At 35.9% G+C, this 13,866-nt stretch overlaps 1 protein-coding gene across 11 annotated transcripts in view; it reads left to right on the forward strand.

Annotated features, from left to right (window-relative positions):
- The window catches only part of gw (trinucleotide repeat containing adaptor protein gawky), a 47,575-nt gene that overhangs the window by 12,206 nt on the left and 21,503 nt on the right, over positions 1-13,866 (forward strand). For 8 of the 11 annotated variants that reach the window (XM_046613133.2, XM_046613137.2, XM_069133662.1 and 5 more), the window contains 10 exons: positions 102-435; positions 1,018-1,542; positions 2,308-2,750; positions 2,871-3,071; positions 3,710-3,871; positions 4,889-5,341; positions 5,499-5,819; positions 6,015-6,238; positions 6,351-6,723; positions 7,962-8,289. In XM_046613133.2, the coding sequence (XP_046469089.1) occupies positions 102-435; positions 1,018-1,542; positions 2,308-2,750; positions 2,871-3,071; positions 3,710-3,871; positions 4,889-5,341; positions 5,499-5,819; positions 6,015-6,238; positions 6,351-6,723; positions 7,962-8,289 (3,364 nt within the window). The remainder of the gene's footprint in view (positions 1-101; positions 436-1,017; positions 1,543-2,307; positions 2,751-2,870; positions 3,072-3,709; positions 3,872-4,888; positions 5,342-5,498; positions 5,820-6,014; positions 6,239-6,350; positions 6,724-7,961; positions 8,290-13,866) is intronic. The other 3 variants (XM_069133660.1, XM_069133659.1, XM_069133661.1) reach the window with 3 other exon arrangements.

A 13,866-nucleotide genomic window follows, 5' to 3' on the forward strand; every position in this document is an offset into this window, starting at 1 on the left:
TTTTTAAAAGAAAGCTTATTCAATATTTGCTTGATACATTTATAGCTGGTTAGTTAAAGGGAAGAAGTGATTTGTTGATAAAGTTGCATTTTGATCCACAGCAACACGTGAACCAAGATACGAGCTGGGAAGTTCCAACATCCCCGGAACCAAGTATGACCAAAGATGGCGTTCCCATGTGGAAACCACCTGTAAACAATGGTACAGAGTTGTGGGAAGCTAACTTACGAAACGGAGGCCAACCTCCTCCTCAACAGCAAGCCAAAACACCATGGGGACACACTCCTTCGACAAATATTGGCGGTACTTGGGGCGAGGATGACGATGCTGCTGATTCTTCAAACATGTGGTCTGGAGCGCCGACTCCTAATCCGCCCAGTACAGCTCAGTGGCCTGGAGCTGCTGCCAACCAGTCCAGCGGGATGTCCGGCGGTGGTGAGTAAACTTTTTTTTTTTCTTCCAATAAGAATCATCACTGTAATCATTTTAATTTATTCACTCAGTAAAGCACATCATACCACTCACAACATTAATGCTATGTAATACTCTTGAGAAATAACACTTTCTTTGCGTTAATACAGAGTCAATCTTTTCTTCTTAAAATATGTATTTACTTTCATTGGGTATCTGTGATTGTATTGTCAATTACCACACGATGAATGATTTCGTGCATTGATTTCCTGCGAAATAAAAACATATTTGACCGAATCAATACTTTGTCACTTCTAAAGCGTGATATTGTGAAATAGTCCGCTGTAGATCCCTTTAGCAATATGTTTGCAGGTGAAAAATCTTTGATTTACCCGATAAAGTTTACTTATGAAACTCTTGGTTTTTTAATCACGTACTTTTTCTTTTTTTAATTCCTGTACTTACTACCTTTACATCCATCGCTCATTCTCATTTTCAGTGTTTACCACAATTAATGATAATTATAAGAATTTAATACACAATACAATCACACTTTAAATTAAAGTAAGAACTATTTCAAAGCCACTTGTGACGTTATTTCTATAGGGACCAGTTGGGGCGATCCAAGAATGGATCCCAGGGATCCTCGAGACTTGAGAACTGTAGATCCGAGAGAAATGCGTGATCCGCGAGATCATAGAATATCCTTGGACCCAAGAGATCATATGAGAGTAATGGACCCCATGAGCCGTGACCCACGAATGCCCGATATGCGTGGCGATCCGCGCGGTATTTCTGGCCGTCTGAACGGCGCAAGTGCCGATGCTATGTGGGGACAACCACCAGGACCACAGCATCACCAAATGAGTCATCAACACCCGACGGGACCTCCTGCAAAGATGGTAAATCCATCCGGTATAAACCAGTGGGTAGCGCCACCGCCCAAAGAAATGATGCCAGGAAAGCCGTCTGGATGGGAAGAGCCTTCGCCGCCTACTCAGCGTAGGAATGTTCCAAATTACGACGACGGTACTAGCCTCTGGGGTAATCCAGCTCCAAACCCACGTCCGATGCCAGGTGGCAAAGTTTCCCACTGGAAGGAGCTACCGACACCCAATATGGGCCGTGGAGGTATTTTTATACTGCTATTTACACCTGTTTTTTACTATTATTGTACACAACGTCATGTCAGCATGGTGTGGTTATTCGATAATTTTCATAAACAGTTTGCCTAATATTTAACAACAAGAAGTCTAGTATCTGTACATTTCTGGAGAATCGGGAAAATCTCAAGCAATTTGATGCAGTATTGGGAAATCAGGAAAATATCAGAGGAATTTCGGTAGAACTACTATAATTTTTTTGTCAAGACCGCTCTCAGGCAAATATTCTAGTCACTGTACTAAATACATTTTTAAAACTCAACTACGTATATAAATTGAACTTGAGTCTTTGTTAATTTGATGAGAAATGTAAAGTTTGGCCCATAACCAAGAATTAACACTAATTTACGGTGTTCAACACTTATTTCTGGTTTGAATTAATGGCTAGGTATGATTTTCTATCATACAAATATATGTATATTGTGATGTATTTTCTTGAGACGTAAGAGTGATTATGGTTTTATTGACCAAATTAAATAAAATTTGAGAAAGGTCGACTATTTCAACCTGCAATGAAGATTGAATTATGATCTTATGAGTTTTTTCTTTAAGACTGGTCAAAATATACCCTGAGTCAAAAAATTTGTCTGTAACAACAACAGATGAATGTTGGGGAATTTAAAATGTATTTGAAACTAAACACCCTGTTATAGTATCTCGCCATTTGATTTCAAACTTCATTGACTAGCATACTTTACATTTCAACCATAATATCCTATGTTTGTGTATACAGGAATGCCCTGCCCACCTGGTATGCCGCAAAACCGAATGCCTGGACAGCCAGGCATGAAGCCAGATGTCAGTGGCCCGATGTGGGGTCATCCAACCGGCCCTGGTGGAAGTGGCGGTGGAGGAGGTGCCGGAGGTGGTGGCAGCGGTACAGGCGGCGGTGGAGGTGCTGGCCGCAACGGATCCTGGGGAGATGGACCTCACGACACTGCTAGTTGGGAAGATCAAAAAACACCTTCTGCTTGGAACGAGCCCCCGATAAATCCTCCTGCTTCATGGGGAGGCCCGACAAGTCATAAACCAAAACCTATGGGACCGACCGGAGGATGGGGTGACACAGAAATGGACCCGACTACCAGCTGGGCTCATCCACCGAAACAAATGCTCACCAAAGAAGTTATTTGGAATAGCAGAGAGTTCAGATATCTCTGTGATCTTGGGTACAAGGTACGAATATCTGCTACGCCGGTAAGTCAAGGCTGGAAATTTGATGAGTGATTTCTCAACGTGTAACTGATTGGTATTAAATTTTGTTTTATTTTATTCCATTTCCCTGGTTATGTGCAGAAGGAAGACGTGGAAACCGCTTTAAGAAACCGCGAAATGAACAGAGACGAAGCACATGAACTTCTCATTCAAGTACGTCCTCAGGATCATTGGCGTCGTCAGGACAGTCACACTGGATATGATCCTGCTAGTCAATCTGCTGCAGCTGCCGGATATCCGCCAAGGTTTAATCACGTTGCCCAACAGATATCTTTCCCGCCGGTAAGTCGAAATTCATTTATTCTTGCGAGCGGCTCACTTATTCTGTCCAATATCGAGTATAGAAACGCATCCGAGGACGAAGATCCTCGTTTGAACTTTAATCAGTTATAAAAGAAAAACAAAAATAAAATGACAAACTGACATTTTCGTCAAAAATATATTACAGAATACGTGCGCTAGGCAAGAATTAAACTATGACATTGTTGAGTGGAGTTTAGTAACATGTGATGGTTGTGAGGACTTAAAAATTTTAACTGGTGTTAATGTTTGGAACTTAACATTGATTGGCGATTGAATAACTTACGAAAATTTTCTCAGCATTTGGTGACGGTGACATTAGCTTTGATAAGTAATGACAAGATGACAGTCTTGCGGTAACATTTGTACGTCAAAGTTTCAATATCAAACAATCCGTCCGCAATGTATGCCGAGGTATTAGTTTACACTTTTCTTTAAAACATAGCTATTCGCGGAGAATTAAGCTTTCTCTTTTGATTTCATTTCTAATTTCATATATAGTTGGTTCAATTATCAAGATTCTGCATAAAATTTATCGTATATATTATCAGACGATAGTGGTTAAGATGGGCGAGATCTTAGGAAGGGCGAGGGGTATAGGGTGTTCGTATTGAATACAGGGGGCCGGAATGCCTAGCGTGGGGGCCTCTGGTGGCATGAGTGGTTCGGTCGCCAGCGCCAGTCTCCTCAAGCTCCAACAACAACAGCAACAACAAGCAGCTGTACAGTTGCAACAACAACAGCCCAGTGTCACGGCAGCGCCGCAGCCACCTTTTAATCAGGTGAACTACGTGATCCAAAAACTCAAAACATAGAATTCTGGGAACCCTGCCAAAAAGTTCATAGCGCTGAAGTAGTTTTTTTCATAGAACTATTGTTATTTATTTATTTTTTAAAATTTATTTACATTTTGATAGGTAACGTAAAGACTGCCAATGTAATAGATAAGTTTCGATGAATGAATATGATTAATTTGCGTGTGTAGATATTTTTTTTTTTTTTTTGTTTTATTTTTTTTTGTTTTAGTCTGTTTTGAATTTGAATTGATAAGATGTTTTGGTTTTTGGTCGTTTCTAGTAAAAATTGATAACCACAGGTCTTGAAACTGATGGATATTGAAACACATCGACTGTTTTGTGGTCGTTGAACTGATTGAGATTTGCTTGTCGTTTTTGCCTGTGCCGTGAGTCGGTCGTCCCCGTATTATTGCGCCTGTGTTGCATGAAAATTATATGCGCTTTTATTCGAAGAAATGTAACAATTACCATTTTCCTCAAATTCCTGGTAATGTACAAAAATTTTACTGACTCTAATAGGAGATCCCGAATGTTTTGTGTTTCGTTTTTGCATTGTAGGATTCCGATATGTAACTATTTCTCATATTTTGTCTTGATTTCGTAGTTTGTACTACTTGATTTTGTAAGACTGATACATTTTACAGAGATTCAACTTTTCCCCCTTTCATATTTGAAAAAAAAAAATTAAATAAATATTGTATCATCAACTTATAAAATTAGTATTCTAATAAATTCTGTGACGCGTGTAATTTTGCTGCTCGTTGCTGCAATGCTTAGGTTGTCAAACGAATATGTTCTGTTCGCTAAATGATAATGTATATTTTTAGTTGAATCATGTAACGTGTCTCGCGTAGAAGTAGATCGATTGTTTGTTTATAGATATTGAAAACTTTTAGTACAATGCGACGTATTTATATTTGAGTATAATTCTATTTTTTTATTTTTTATCCTTTTTTTTCCCACCTTTTTATAAATCAAATTTCATATTTTCTGTATGTCCAGACGTCAAGAACGCCACAAAATCAGCCCTCTACCCAACAACTCCGAATGCTCGTACAACAAATTCAATTGGCTGTTCAGGAAGGCTATTTGAATCATCAGATATTGAACCAGCCGTTGGCTCCTCAGACCTTGATCCTACTTAACCAGCTGTTGCAGCAAATCAAAGTGCTTCAACAATTGCATCAGCAACATTCAGTGCAGTTAACGCTGAAAGGAAACAGTCAAACGGGACTGCAGATTAGCGTACAAATAACTAAGACTAAACAACAGATCGCCAATCTGCAAAATCAAATTGCAGTTCAACAAGCAACGTACATGAAACAACAACAGCAGCAACAACATCCAGCAACGCCATCTCAAGCATCTGATTATTATAAAACATCTGTACATGATCCTATGTCTGCGTTGCAAAATACCTTCAGTGACTTGACCATGAACAAGGAGCCTCAAGTAGTAAGAATCAATAAATGAAAATGTATTTTAATTTGCAAATTTCCGTCTACTGTTAGAAGATTTATAAAATGTGTGATGATTTGACAACAATACCTTGTGAAAATCGGAACATTGGATACTTTGAATTTGTCATTAAAAAAATTTCGTTCTCTTGCAGAGCCAACAACAGTCTCGTTTGAATCAGTGGAAGCTACCATCCCTGGACAAAGAAGGCGATCTTGGTACTAATGAATTTTCACGAGCTCCCGGTACTACAAGCAAACCGCCGACTACACCAGGTGGTCTCACTCAATCACACAGCAGTCCTAACATGAATCCTTTACTAGGACAAGGAGACGGGACCTGGTCTTCCAGACTTGGTGACAGCGGATGGCCAGACGCTGGTACCAGTGATTCTACAGATGGGAAAGACTGGCAACCCGGTGGTGCTGCTTTCACCGATCTGGTACCAGAGTTTGAACCTGGCAAGCCATGGAAGGTAATCCACTCCCAATACTGGCAGCAATTACATATGTATATATCAGACTTCCAAAACTAAATAAACTGTTAAGCATCTAGATTCGAACTAAAGTGAGCATAAATATCGCAGGCCTACTTGATACTTGATAAATAGGTGATTAGGATTTAGTACTTAAGGATTGTCCGGGTCCACCTATATTTGATAACGTTTTAGGGGAATCAGATGAAGAGCATTGAGGATGATCCAAGTATTACTCCCGGATCAGTGGTACGCTCGCCTTTGTCGCTTGCTGCCATTAAAGATCCCGACGCAATATTTTCATCGACCACCAAAACCTCGCCGCCACCTTCAGCTAACGCGGACACGTCGATCCCCAGTCTGAGTAACTCGACTTGGAGTTTCAACCCGCCAGCAACGACACCCAGCGTTTTTGCCAGGTAGGCTTATTGATGTGTTGAAAAATAGAGAACAGTTGCTTGCTGCACACTTGTCATCGAATTTGAACATTGTGTCATTATGTAACTGAATTAATATTTTCTCGTTGAGCAGTTCTAAGAATACCTGGGGTGAATCTGCTCCACCGCCTACCGCTGTTACTTCTGAGTTGTGGGGCGCTCCGATGAGCAAAGCTCGAGGACCTCCTCCTGGCTTAGGAAGCAAGGGCGGTGCAAGTGCCAGTAATGGTTGGGTTGGTTTGGCCGGAGTTAATCGATCGTCCAGTTCATGGGGTCTTCAATCCGGTGCCGTTGGTAATGCTGCCTGGGTCTCAACTTGGCTTTTGCTGAAAAACCTGACGCCACAAATCGATGGATCTACGCTGAAGACATTGTGCATGCAGCATGGGCCTGTACAAGACTTCAGACTGTATTTGAACCACGGAATTGCTTTGGCTAAATATTCGTCGAGAGATGAAGCTATCAAGGTATGTTCTCGTTGATTCTATTGCGTTATCATCATGTCATACCTTGGACCAATTCTTTTCATATTTCACGCTACTTGTTTGTACAACTGTTCCAATAATCTAAACTCTCAGTTATCAATTGATAATGTTACGTAAACGTTTCCTATAAATGCCATAACGAATTTTTCACAGGCTATATTCGCCAGTTACACAGTGGTTCCCCTATTTCTCCAAAAGTGCCCCATTTTTTATTTTTCTTTCTTCCTCTATAAGTACTAAAACTGAAGGTTTCCTCTAAAACCCCCGTATTTTTGCCAGTCAGTTACTTTTATTATTTTTCTTCTTTTTAATTTTTTTTTGCTCTTTTATAAATCAAAATGGACTTCGAAAATCAATTCGATGTTTGAGAACAAGGTTTACACTTCCATCTTGACATAGGAATGAAAAAAAAAAAAAAAAAACAATATATACTGAATCTCAAAAGTCTACTTATTCTTAGTTGTAATTCACAAGAAAATAATTTTTAACGGTTTGATTGAGTGTCTTTATTTACGGATTACGTGTCCACTCATCCCTTATTATTTTTCCCCTACGTTCAATTGGAAATATAAACATTTTTTTTACGCATCAAATTGATTTTATCGGTTCATTTTAGTTTACAAAAGAAAAGGAAAAACAATTAAAAAAACATCGACAATTTCGATGTATCTTATATTCAAAATTTCAATCACCCTCCCTGGCACGTGTTGATATTGTTTGAAAATTTTATATATGTATATACAGGTTTGGTTTTCTATAATATGAACATATTTCAGTGGTGCAATCGAAAAAATTGCAAAACTACTAAACTAACGGACACTCTAGTGTGTATGTAATTTTGCTGTATTTAGTCATTACGATGAAAAAATATCAGATCTCTAGTAACCCCCCCTCCCATGTTTACAAAGCTTTCCTCTAAACTTGCCCAACTTGAGCACTGTGAAGCCTTGTACTTGCAATGTTTATTCTGCGCATTGGGTACTATATTTATCTTTTGATTTCCTCGGAAAATATTCAGTATAGAAAAACTACCGTGGTATGTTGTTTATTATTTTTTTTAACTAAATTATACATTAATGTAACCATATATTGCGCGAGTGCTATTTGAATTTTAATATCAAGAATCGTACACATAATAAATTCAGCTGTTTGTGATCTATTATGCACAACACAGTTCACGTATGTTTCTGGCACCATATCGATGTTGATGATATATTTAGGCACAAGGAGCACTGAACAACTGCGTTCTTGGCAACACGACAATATTTGCCGAATCTCCTGCTGACAGTGAGGTTCACACACTGTTGCAACATCTCGGCCACGGCGGTCAGCAACAAACCGCTGGAACGGCGGGTTCTGGATGGGGTCTCAGAACTACCAGCAAAGCCGGTCCTCCCCCAGACACGTGGGGCGGTAGCTCAAGTCAGCTTTGGGGAGCCCCACCCGGTGGTAATTCATTATGGAGTAACGCAGGCATCGATAGCGGCGATCAACAAAGAGCTACGCCAAGCTCGTTGAATTCTTACCTGCCCGGAGATCTTTTGGGAGGTGAGTCCATGTAGGCAGCTCCCAATATCATGCGAAATAAGACACGAAATACTCAATACATGACGAATGTTGAGAAAGAATGGTATAAAACGATGTAACTTCGATAAATTTTACGACTCGTATTTCTACTACGATTGTGACCGTACAAGTACATGCATACATACATATATATATATATATATATATTTATATATATATATATGGATTGATATATATACATATATATATAGTATACACATACATTACATATTTTCGATTTTCTTTTGTCTTTTTCCTTTCATTTCTTTTTTTTCCTTCTCGTTTTGCTAGAATTTTACTCTACTTGTTCCAAGAATGTCGAAGGAGTTAGTAGTTGTATTTTGATACGTTTATCTTGAGACCAGATATTATCCAACAATTCTACGTACATGCACATTATCTTATTTTTGGTTAAGCATCTGTACTAAAAATAGTCGGCGAATGTTAATATTACCGATGAAATGTGACAATTGAGAACATTTTTATTGGATTTAAATGGAACTGTTGAAAGTCTTCTCATAATGTCAATTACATTGTAGGGACACAAATTGGAAAAAGAAAAAAACAAAAGAAAAAAAAAACAATAACAATAATGATGAAAGGAAAAGAAAAAACAAAGAATTACTTAACTCTTCATTCTTTGTGATTAAGGTCGAACAAAGAATTGAGAAACAGCCAAAAAAAATGTTACAATTACAAGAGCGATATTTAATTGTTATGTGACTAATATAGTCTATACACTTGATTCAATCGTCATGAGAAGACTCGTGCTTCCCTAAAAAGTCATTACAGGTTACAGGGATCATCTCTTGATATTGATTGTGAGATATGTATGCATGCAGTTTAAATGGAAAACACCCCGATGATAAGAAAAAAAAAAAAATTACAATATACTTACACGTGTATTTGAACATATGAAGTTCTAAATTGTCATTGAAAGATACATACATTGTTGTGGCAATTATGGTAGAAGTGGAAAGTTTGAAATGCTTTAGGAGAAAGGGACAAAGAAAAATAAAAACATATATATCAAAAGGATTTACTGTATGCTACGACAAAAATTTTTGGTTGTCTCTTATTAAATTTTGCTGTATTGATCCGTACAGAATTATTAAGTCTTAGATCATGTCTAAGAGTGTTCCATTTTATTACTCGTGCAGTCGTGAAAACTGTTTTAAAACGAGTATCAAACTTAGACTGTACCAATCTAATCAAAACTTTACGAGCATTGACGTCTCAGCTTGTTAAGCTTTTTAACAAAGCAAGGACGCAACGATACCAAATGTTATCGCAATAACATAAATTTTATTATATTAAAAGGAAAGCGGGGGGGGGGGAGGGGGGGGGGGAGCAAAAAAAAAAAAATTAAACAAAATAAAAAAAAAAAAAAAATGAAACTTATGTAAATCTAAAATGCCACCTGTCGTGCCAATGTTCAATGTGTCTCTGTACCATTAATTATAGAGTTTAAAACTAAAAGCGAGAAAAGAAAAAAAAAAGAAAACAAAACAAAATACAACAAAAACATTTAAATAAAAAACTAAACTAGAAAAGAGAAGTGAAATCTAATTTTAAAAAGAATACGTTCAAATCGAAAAATTATATCGCCAAATACCCCCAAAGTATTGGCGGGCCTCTTGTGATATAAAAGGGCAGAAATGGTCGAACGAAATCAGTGTCGGTCATTTGATCGTTTGTCGAAGAACCTGTTTTGCCTCGTACTGGTTCTAATACAAACGACAAGTACGATAATTCAAGACACGCGCAATAAACAGCGAATTAAAACCTATTTAAAAAAAAGTAAAAATCTCCATCCGGAGACCGATCGACGTATAAAAAAAGAAAAAAAAAAAATACTGCGCAATAAAATGATGGAATCACACACATACACATACATACACATCGTATATACGTTTAAATGAAAGAATACATAGTGTTAGAACGAGAGAGAGCGAGAGAGAGAGAGAGAGAGAGAGAGAGAGAGAGAGAGAGAGAGAGAGAGAGAGAGAGAGAGAGAGAGAGAGAGAGAAACAGAGAAACAGAGAAAAAAAGGGAAAACTTAATTTAAGTGACTTTAAAGTTAAGTAAAAAATATTAACTATGACAAGCCAATCTCACGACAACGCCGCTCATAACGAGCCGTTCTATATTAAATTGATTTACTTAATAAATGAATTGTGAAGAAGAAGAAGAAGTTCTAACCAATGTAAAAAATATATATATACATACATATATATATTATATATAATATAAGGTAATAATATTTAATGATTAAAAAATACTAAATCCACATACTAACGATTATGAACATAAGTATAATAATAACGAATAGATAAGTATACTATAACTATATTTAACTGAAATTAATAATAAAAAAATTCAAAAAAATACAAAAAAAAAAAAACAAGTAATAAAATAAAAATACAGTATAGTATAATATTATACATGGTTTAAAATGAAGAATTATAAACTGGCCTGTCAACAGCAGTGATGATACCATACATCTTATTTGCGCGACAGATTTACATTGATCGAACAGTATCGCATTTGATTTTTTTTTTCTTTTTTTTTCTTTTTTTTCTATTTTAAAGAGAAAAAAACTCCTTTTTTCTTCTACTAACAAAGCTGTTGTTTAGCTTCGCAAAAAAATATTCGCGCAGAATTGCTTTTACGATAACGCCTGTGTAACGCAATTAACACAAGGAAATCCAATCAATTGCAAACAAACACTCAAACAAACACACACACAAACAAACGCACACACACACACACACACACATACCTAAGTATACGGACACGTCATATACACACGTATATATGTCCTAAGGAAGAATGCGACAAATGATGGGACGAAGTTTAATGTGTGAAAGAGCGAGAGAGAGAGAGAGAGAGAGAGAGAGAGAGAGAGAGAGAGAGAGAGAGAGAGAGAGAGAGGGAGTGAGGGAGAGAGAGAGAGAGAGAGAGAGAGAGAGAGAGAGAGAGAGAGAGAGAGAGAGAGAGAGAGAGAGAGAGAGAGAGAGAGAGAGAGAGAGAGAGAGAGAGAAATGAGAACCTATATATTTGGAGGAAAAAAAAACCCAATATAGAAATAAAACGAAACGAAACAATACTAAACAAATAAACCACAAAAAAAAAAAAGATAAGAAACTTTATGAAAAAACCCGTTGAGAGTGGGACGCGTGGCGTAGTCGAGTAATTTATTTTCGAAGATTGAACTTCGAATTTTAGGAAGATATTTGTTGTGATAATAATACTGTAAACTAGTGCTTAGGTTTACAATTACTCTGCGCGTTTAGAAAAGGATAAGGTGAATAAATTAATATGACACATGTGTGCGTGTGCGTGTATACATATATATATATATATATATTGTCTATATTATTACTATTATTATTGATTGATCTATTATCTATATATTGCATATTAATTGGTAAGGAAAAAATATATCTATATTATCATACACACACATCTTTGGATAAGTAATGCAACAATACGATTTTTAATATTAATATATTTATTACGAGCTATTACCGCTATTGTCTATTATGATTTATGATTTATTATTATTATTATTATATTTGCCCCTAGCTATTATTATGAATATTAAATGTTGTGAAGATGTGCTGGTAGCATGTGAGTAAAGCGCGAGCGGCGCTATATCATATATATAGGTATATGTATACAGCGTAATTTGAAAAAAACAAAAAAAAAAAAAAAAAAAAACAAAAAAAAAAAAAACGAAAACGAAAAAAAAATACAACCACAAATATGCATTAACAATTAATGGTTAAAACGCGATGGAAATTCATCGCGAAGAGTGCACATCAGTATTTGAAACCGATGATTTTCAAAAAGATTTTTTTTCATACCTCGTCTCAATTGATCGCAAAAAACGAAGATGAGCGTGAAACACGAATTAAGTTTGTTTCAATTGTATTTTTAACAAATCAGACGTCACACGGGCGAAATTTGAATTTATCGGCGTATAAAATTTTTCGAATTCGCGCTTGGGACAAAAAAAAAAAAAAGACGAGGAAATGAAAATAATAATAATAATAATTTAAGAATTTAAGTAACACACTTGCAATGTGATATCTCGTGTCTTGTCTGACGAGACGTTTTAAGATAGTTCGCGTTTGTTTTTCGTGTAAGTTAAGGTAACGGAGCGATAAAAGAAAAAAGAAAGAACGATAAAAAAAAAAAAAAAAAGTACTAAGTAATGATAATTAATGAAAATTCCGTACGAACGAATGTTCGCCGTAAAAGAATCATTGTCATGGCTCAAATCGCGTGTCACTCGACTTTGAGTGATTTGTTTATTTATTTGTAATTTTTTTATTTTTTATTTTTTTTCTTCTTTTTCTTTTCTCCTTCCTTTTCTATCTATCTCATTGTTTGTTCTTAGGCCAATAATTTATGCTCTGCTAATAGGAAGAAAAACTTTTAATATTCAGAATCGATGGACGGACGGATGGATGATAATTAATGTACACTGTATATTGAAAAAGTTTTGCGGCTGTTAGCGGTTTGATAATAATCGATAGGATCTGACTTCACATGCCATTTTAGCTTTTAAGCGTTTTTCAATGAATTTGATTATTATTATTATTATTATTAATAATAATATAACTATTATTATTATTATTATTAACAATATTATTATGCTTAAGGAATTGTAATTTTCTTTTTTTTTTTTTTTTCCGTTTTTACTTTTATCCATCTTTATTATTGAGATTCGCGGTAGACTCCACCTCGAACACGACGACCAAATAGAAAAAGCTAGTAAGCGGTGTAGGAAAACTAAAATATAGTTAGCAGCATATATAAATACAATATGTAACATATGAATTACTATGGTTATATACGTTAGGCTTACTAATATATCAACTCTCACCTGCCCTCCTTACGTTTAATTGGCCATCGAAGCGAAATCTTCTGAACAAAATTCGTCGGATACAGTGAATAATGATTGATTATAACTCTTTACAGGGTATTCACGTTACTATATAATTTCAATCAGCTATTATATATATATATATATATACATATATATGTGTGTGTGTAAGTACAACAAGTTTGGCCGAATGTCTGTTGCATAAAATATTTTTGAGCTTAGTTGTACAATTAAAAAAAAAATTTTTTTTTTTCTCTATGCCTCAAAGTATATCGCGACGAAACAAGTTGATGAATTTTCGCTTCTAAACCCAGTAATAATTAACAGTTTTTATGATACAGAGCTTAGACTTAACTAGCAAATGAAGTATTTCTCTTCTCGGAGTGTATTTTTTATTTTTTTTTGGTTCTTTTGTTGTCAGGGGTCAGCTAGTCTAAATATCCAGTTCCCGGCGACACTCGGAATCACGCTTCGAGAAGTTATTGTCGGTTTTCTTTTTCTCTTTCTACTCAGCCCCTTTCTTTCATATGTTGCAAGCAGCATATTTATCCATGTAAGAGTAAAAAAAAAAAAATTGAAAGAAAAAAAAACAAACAAATATATATATATATATAACACTAAGGACATAGGATATATGTATATATAAATATATATACATATATATA

Source organism: Neodiprion pinetum, chromosome 2 (assembly GCF_021155775.2).
Source record: "Neodiprion pinetum isolate iyNeoPine1 chromosome 2, iyNeoPine1.2, whole genome shotgun sequence".
NCBI classification, from domain to species: Eukaryota; Metazoa; Arthropoda; class Insecta; order Hymenoptera; family Diprionidae; genus Neodiprion; species Neodiprion pinetum.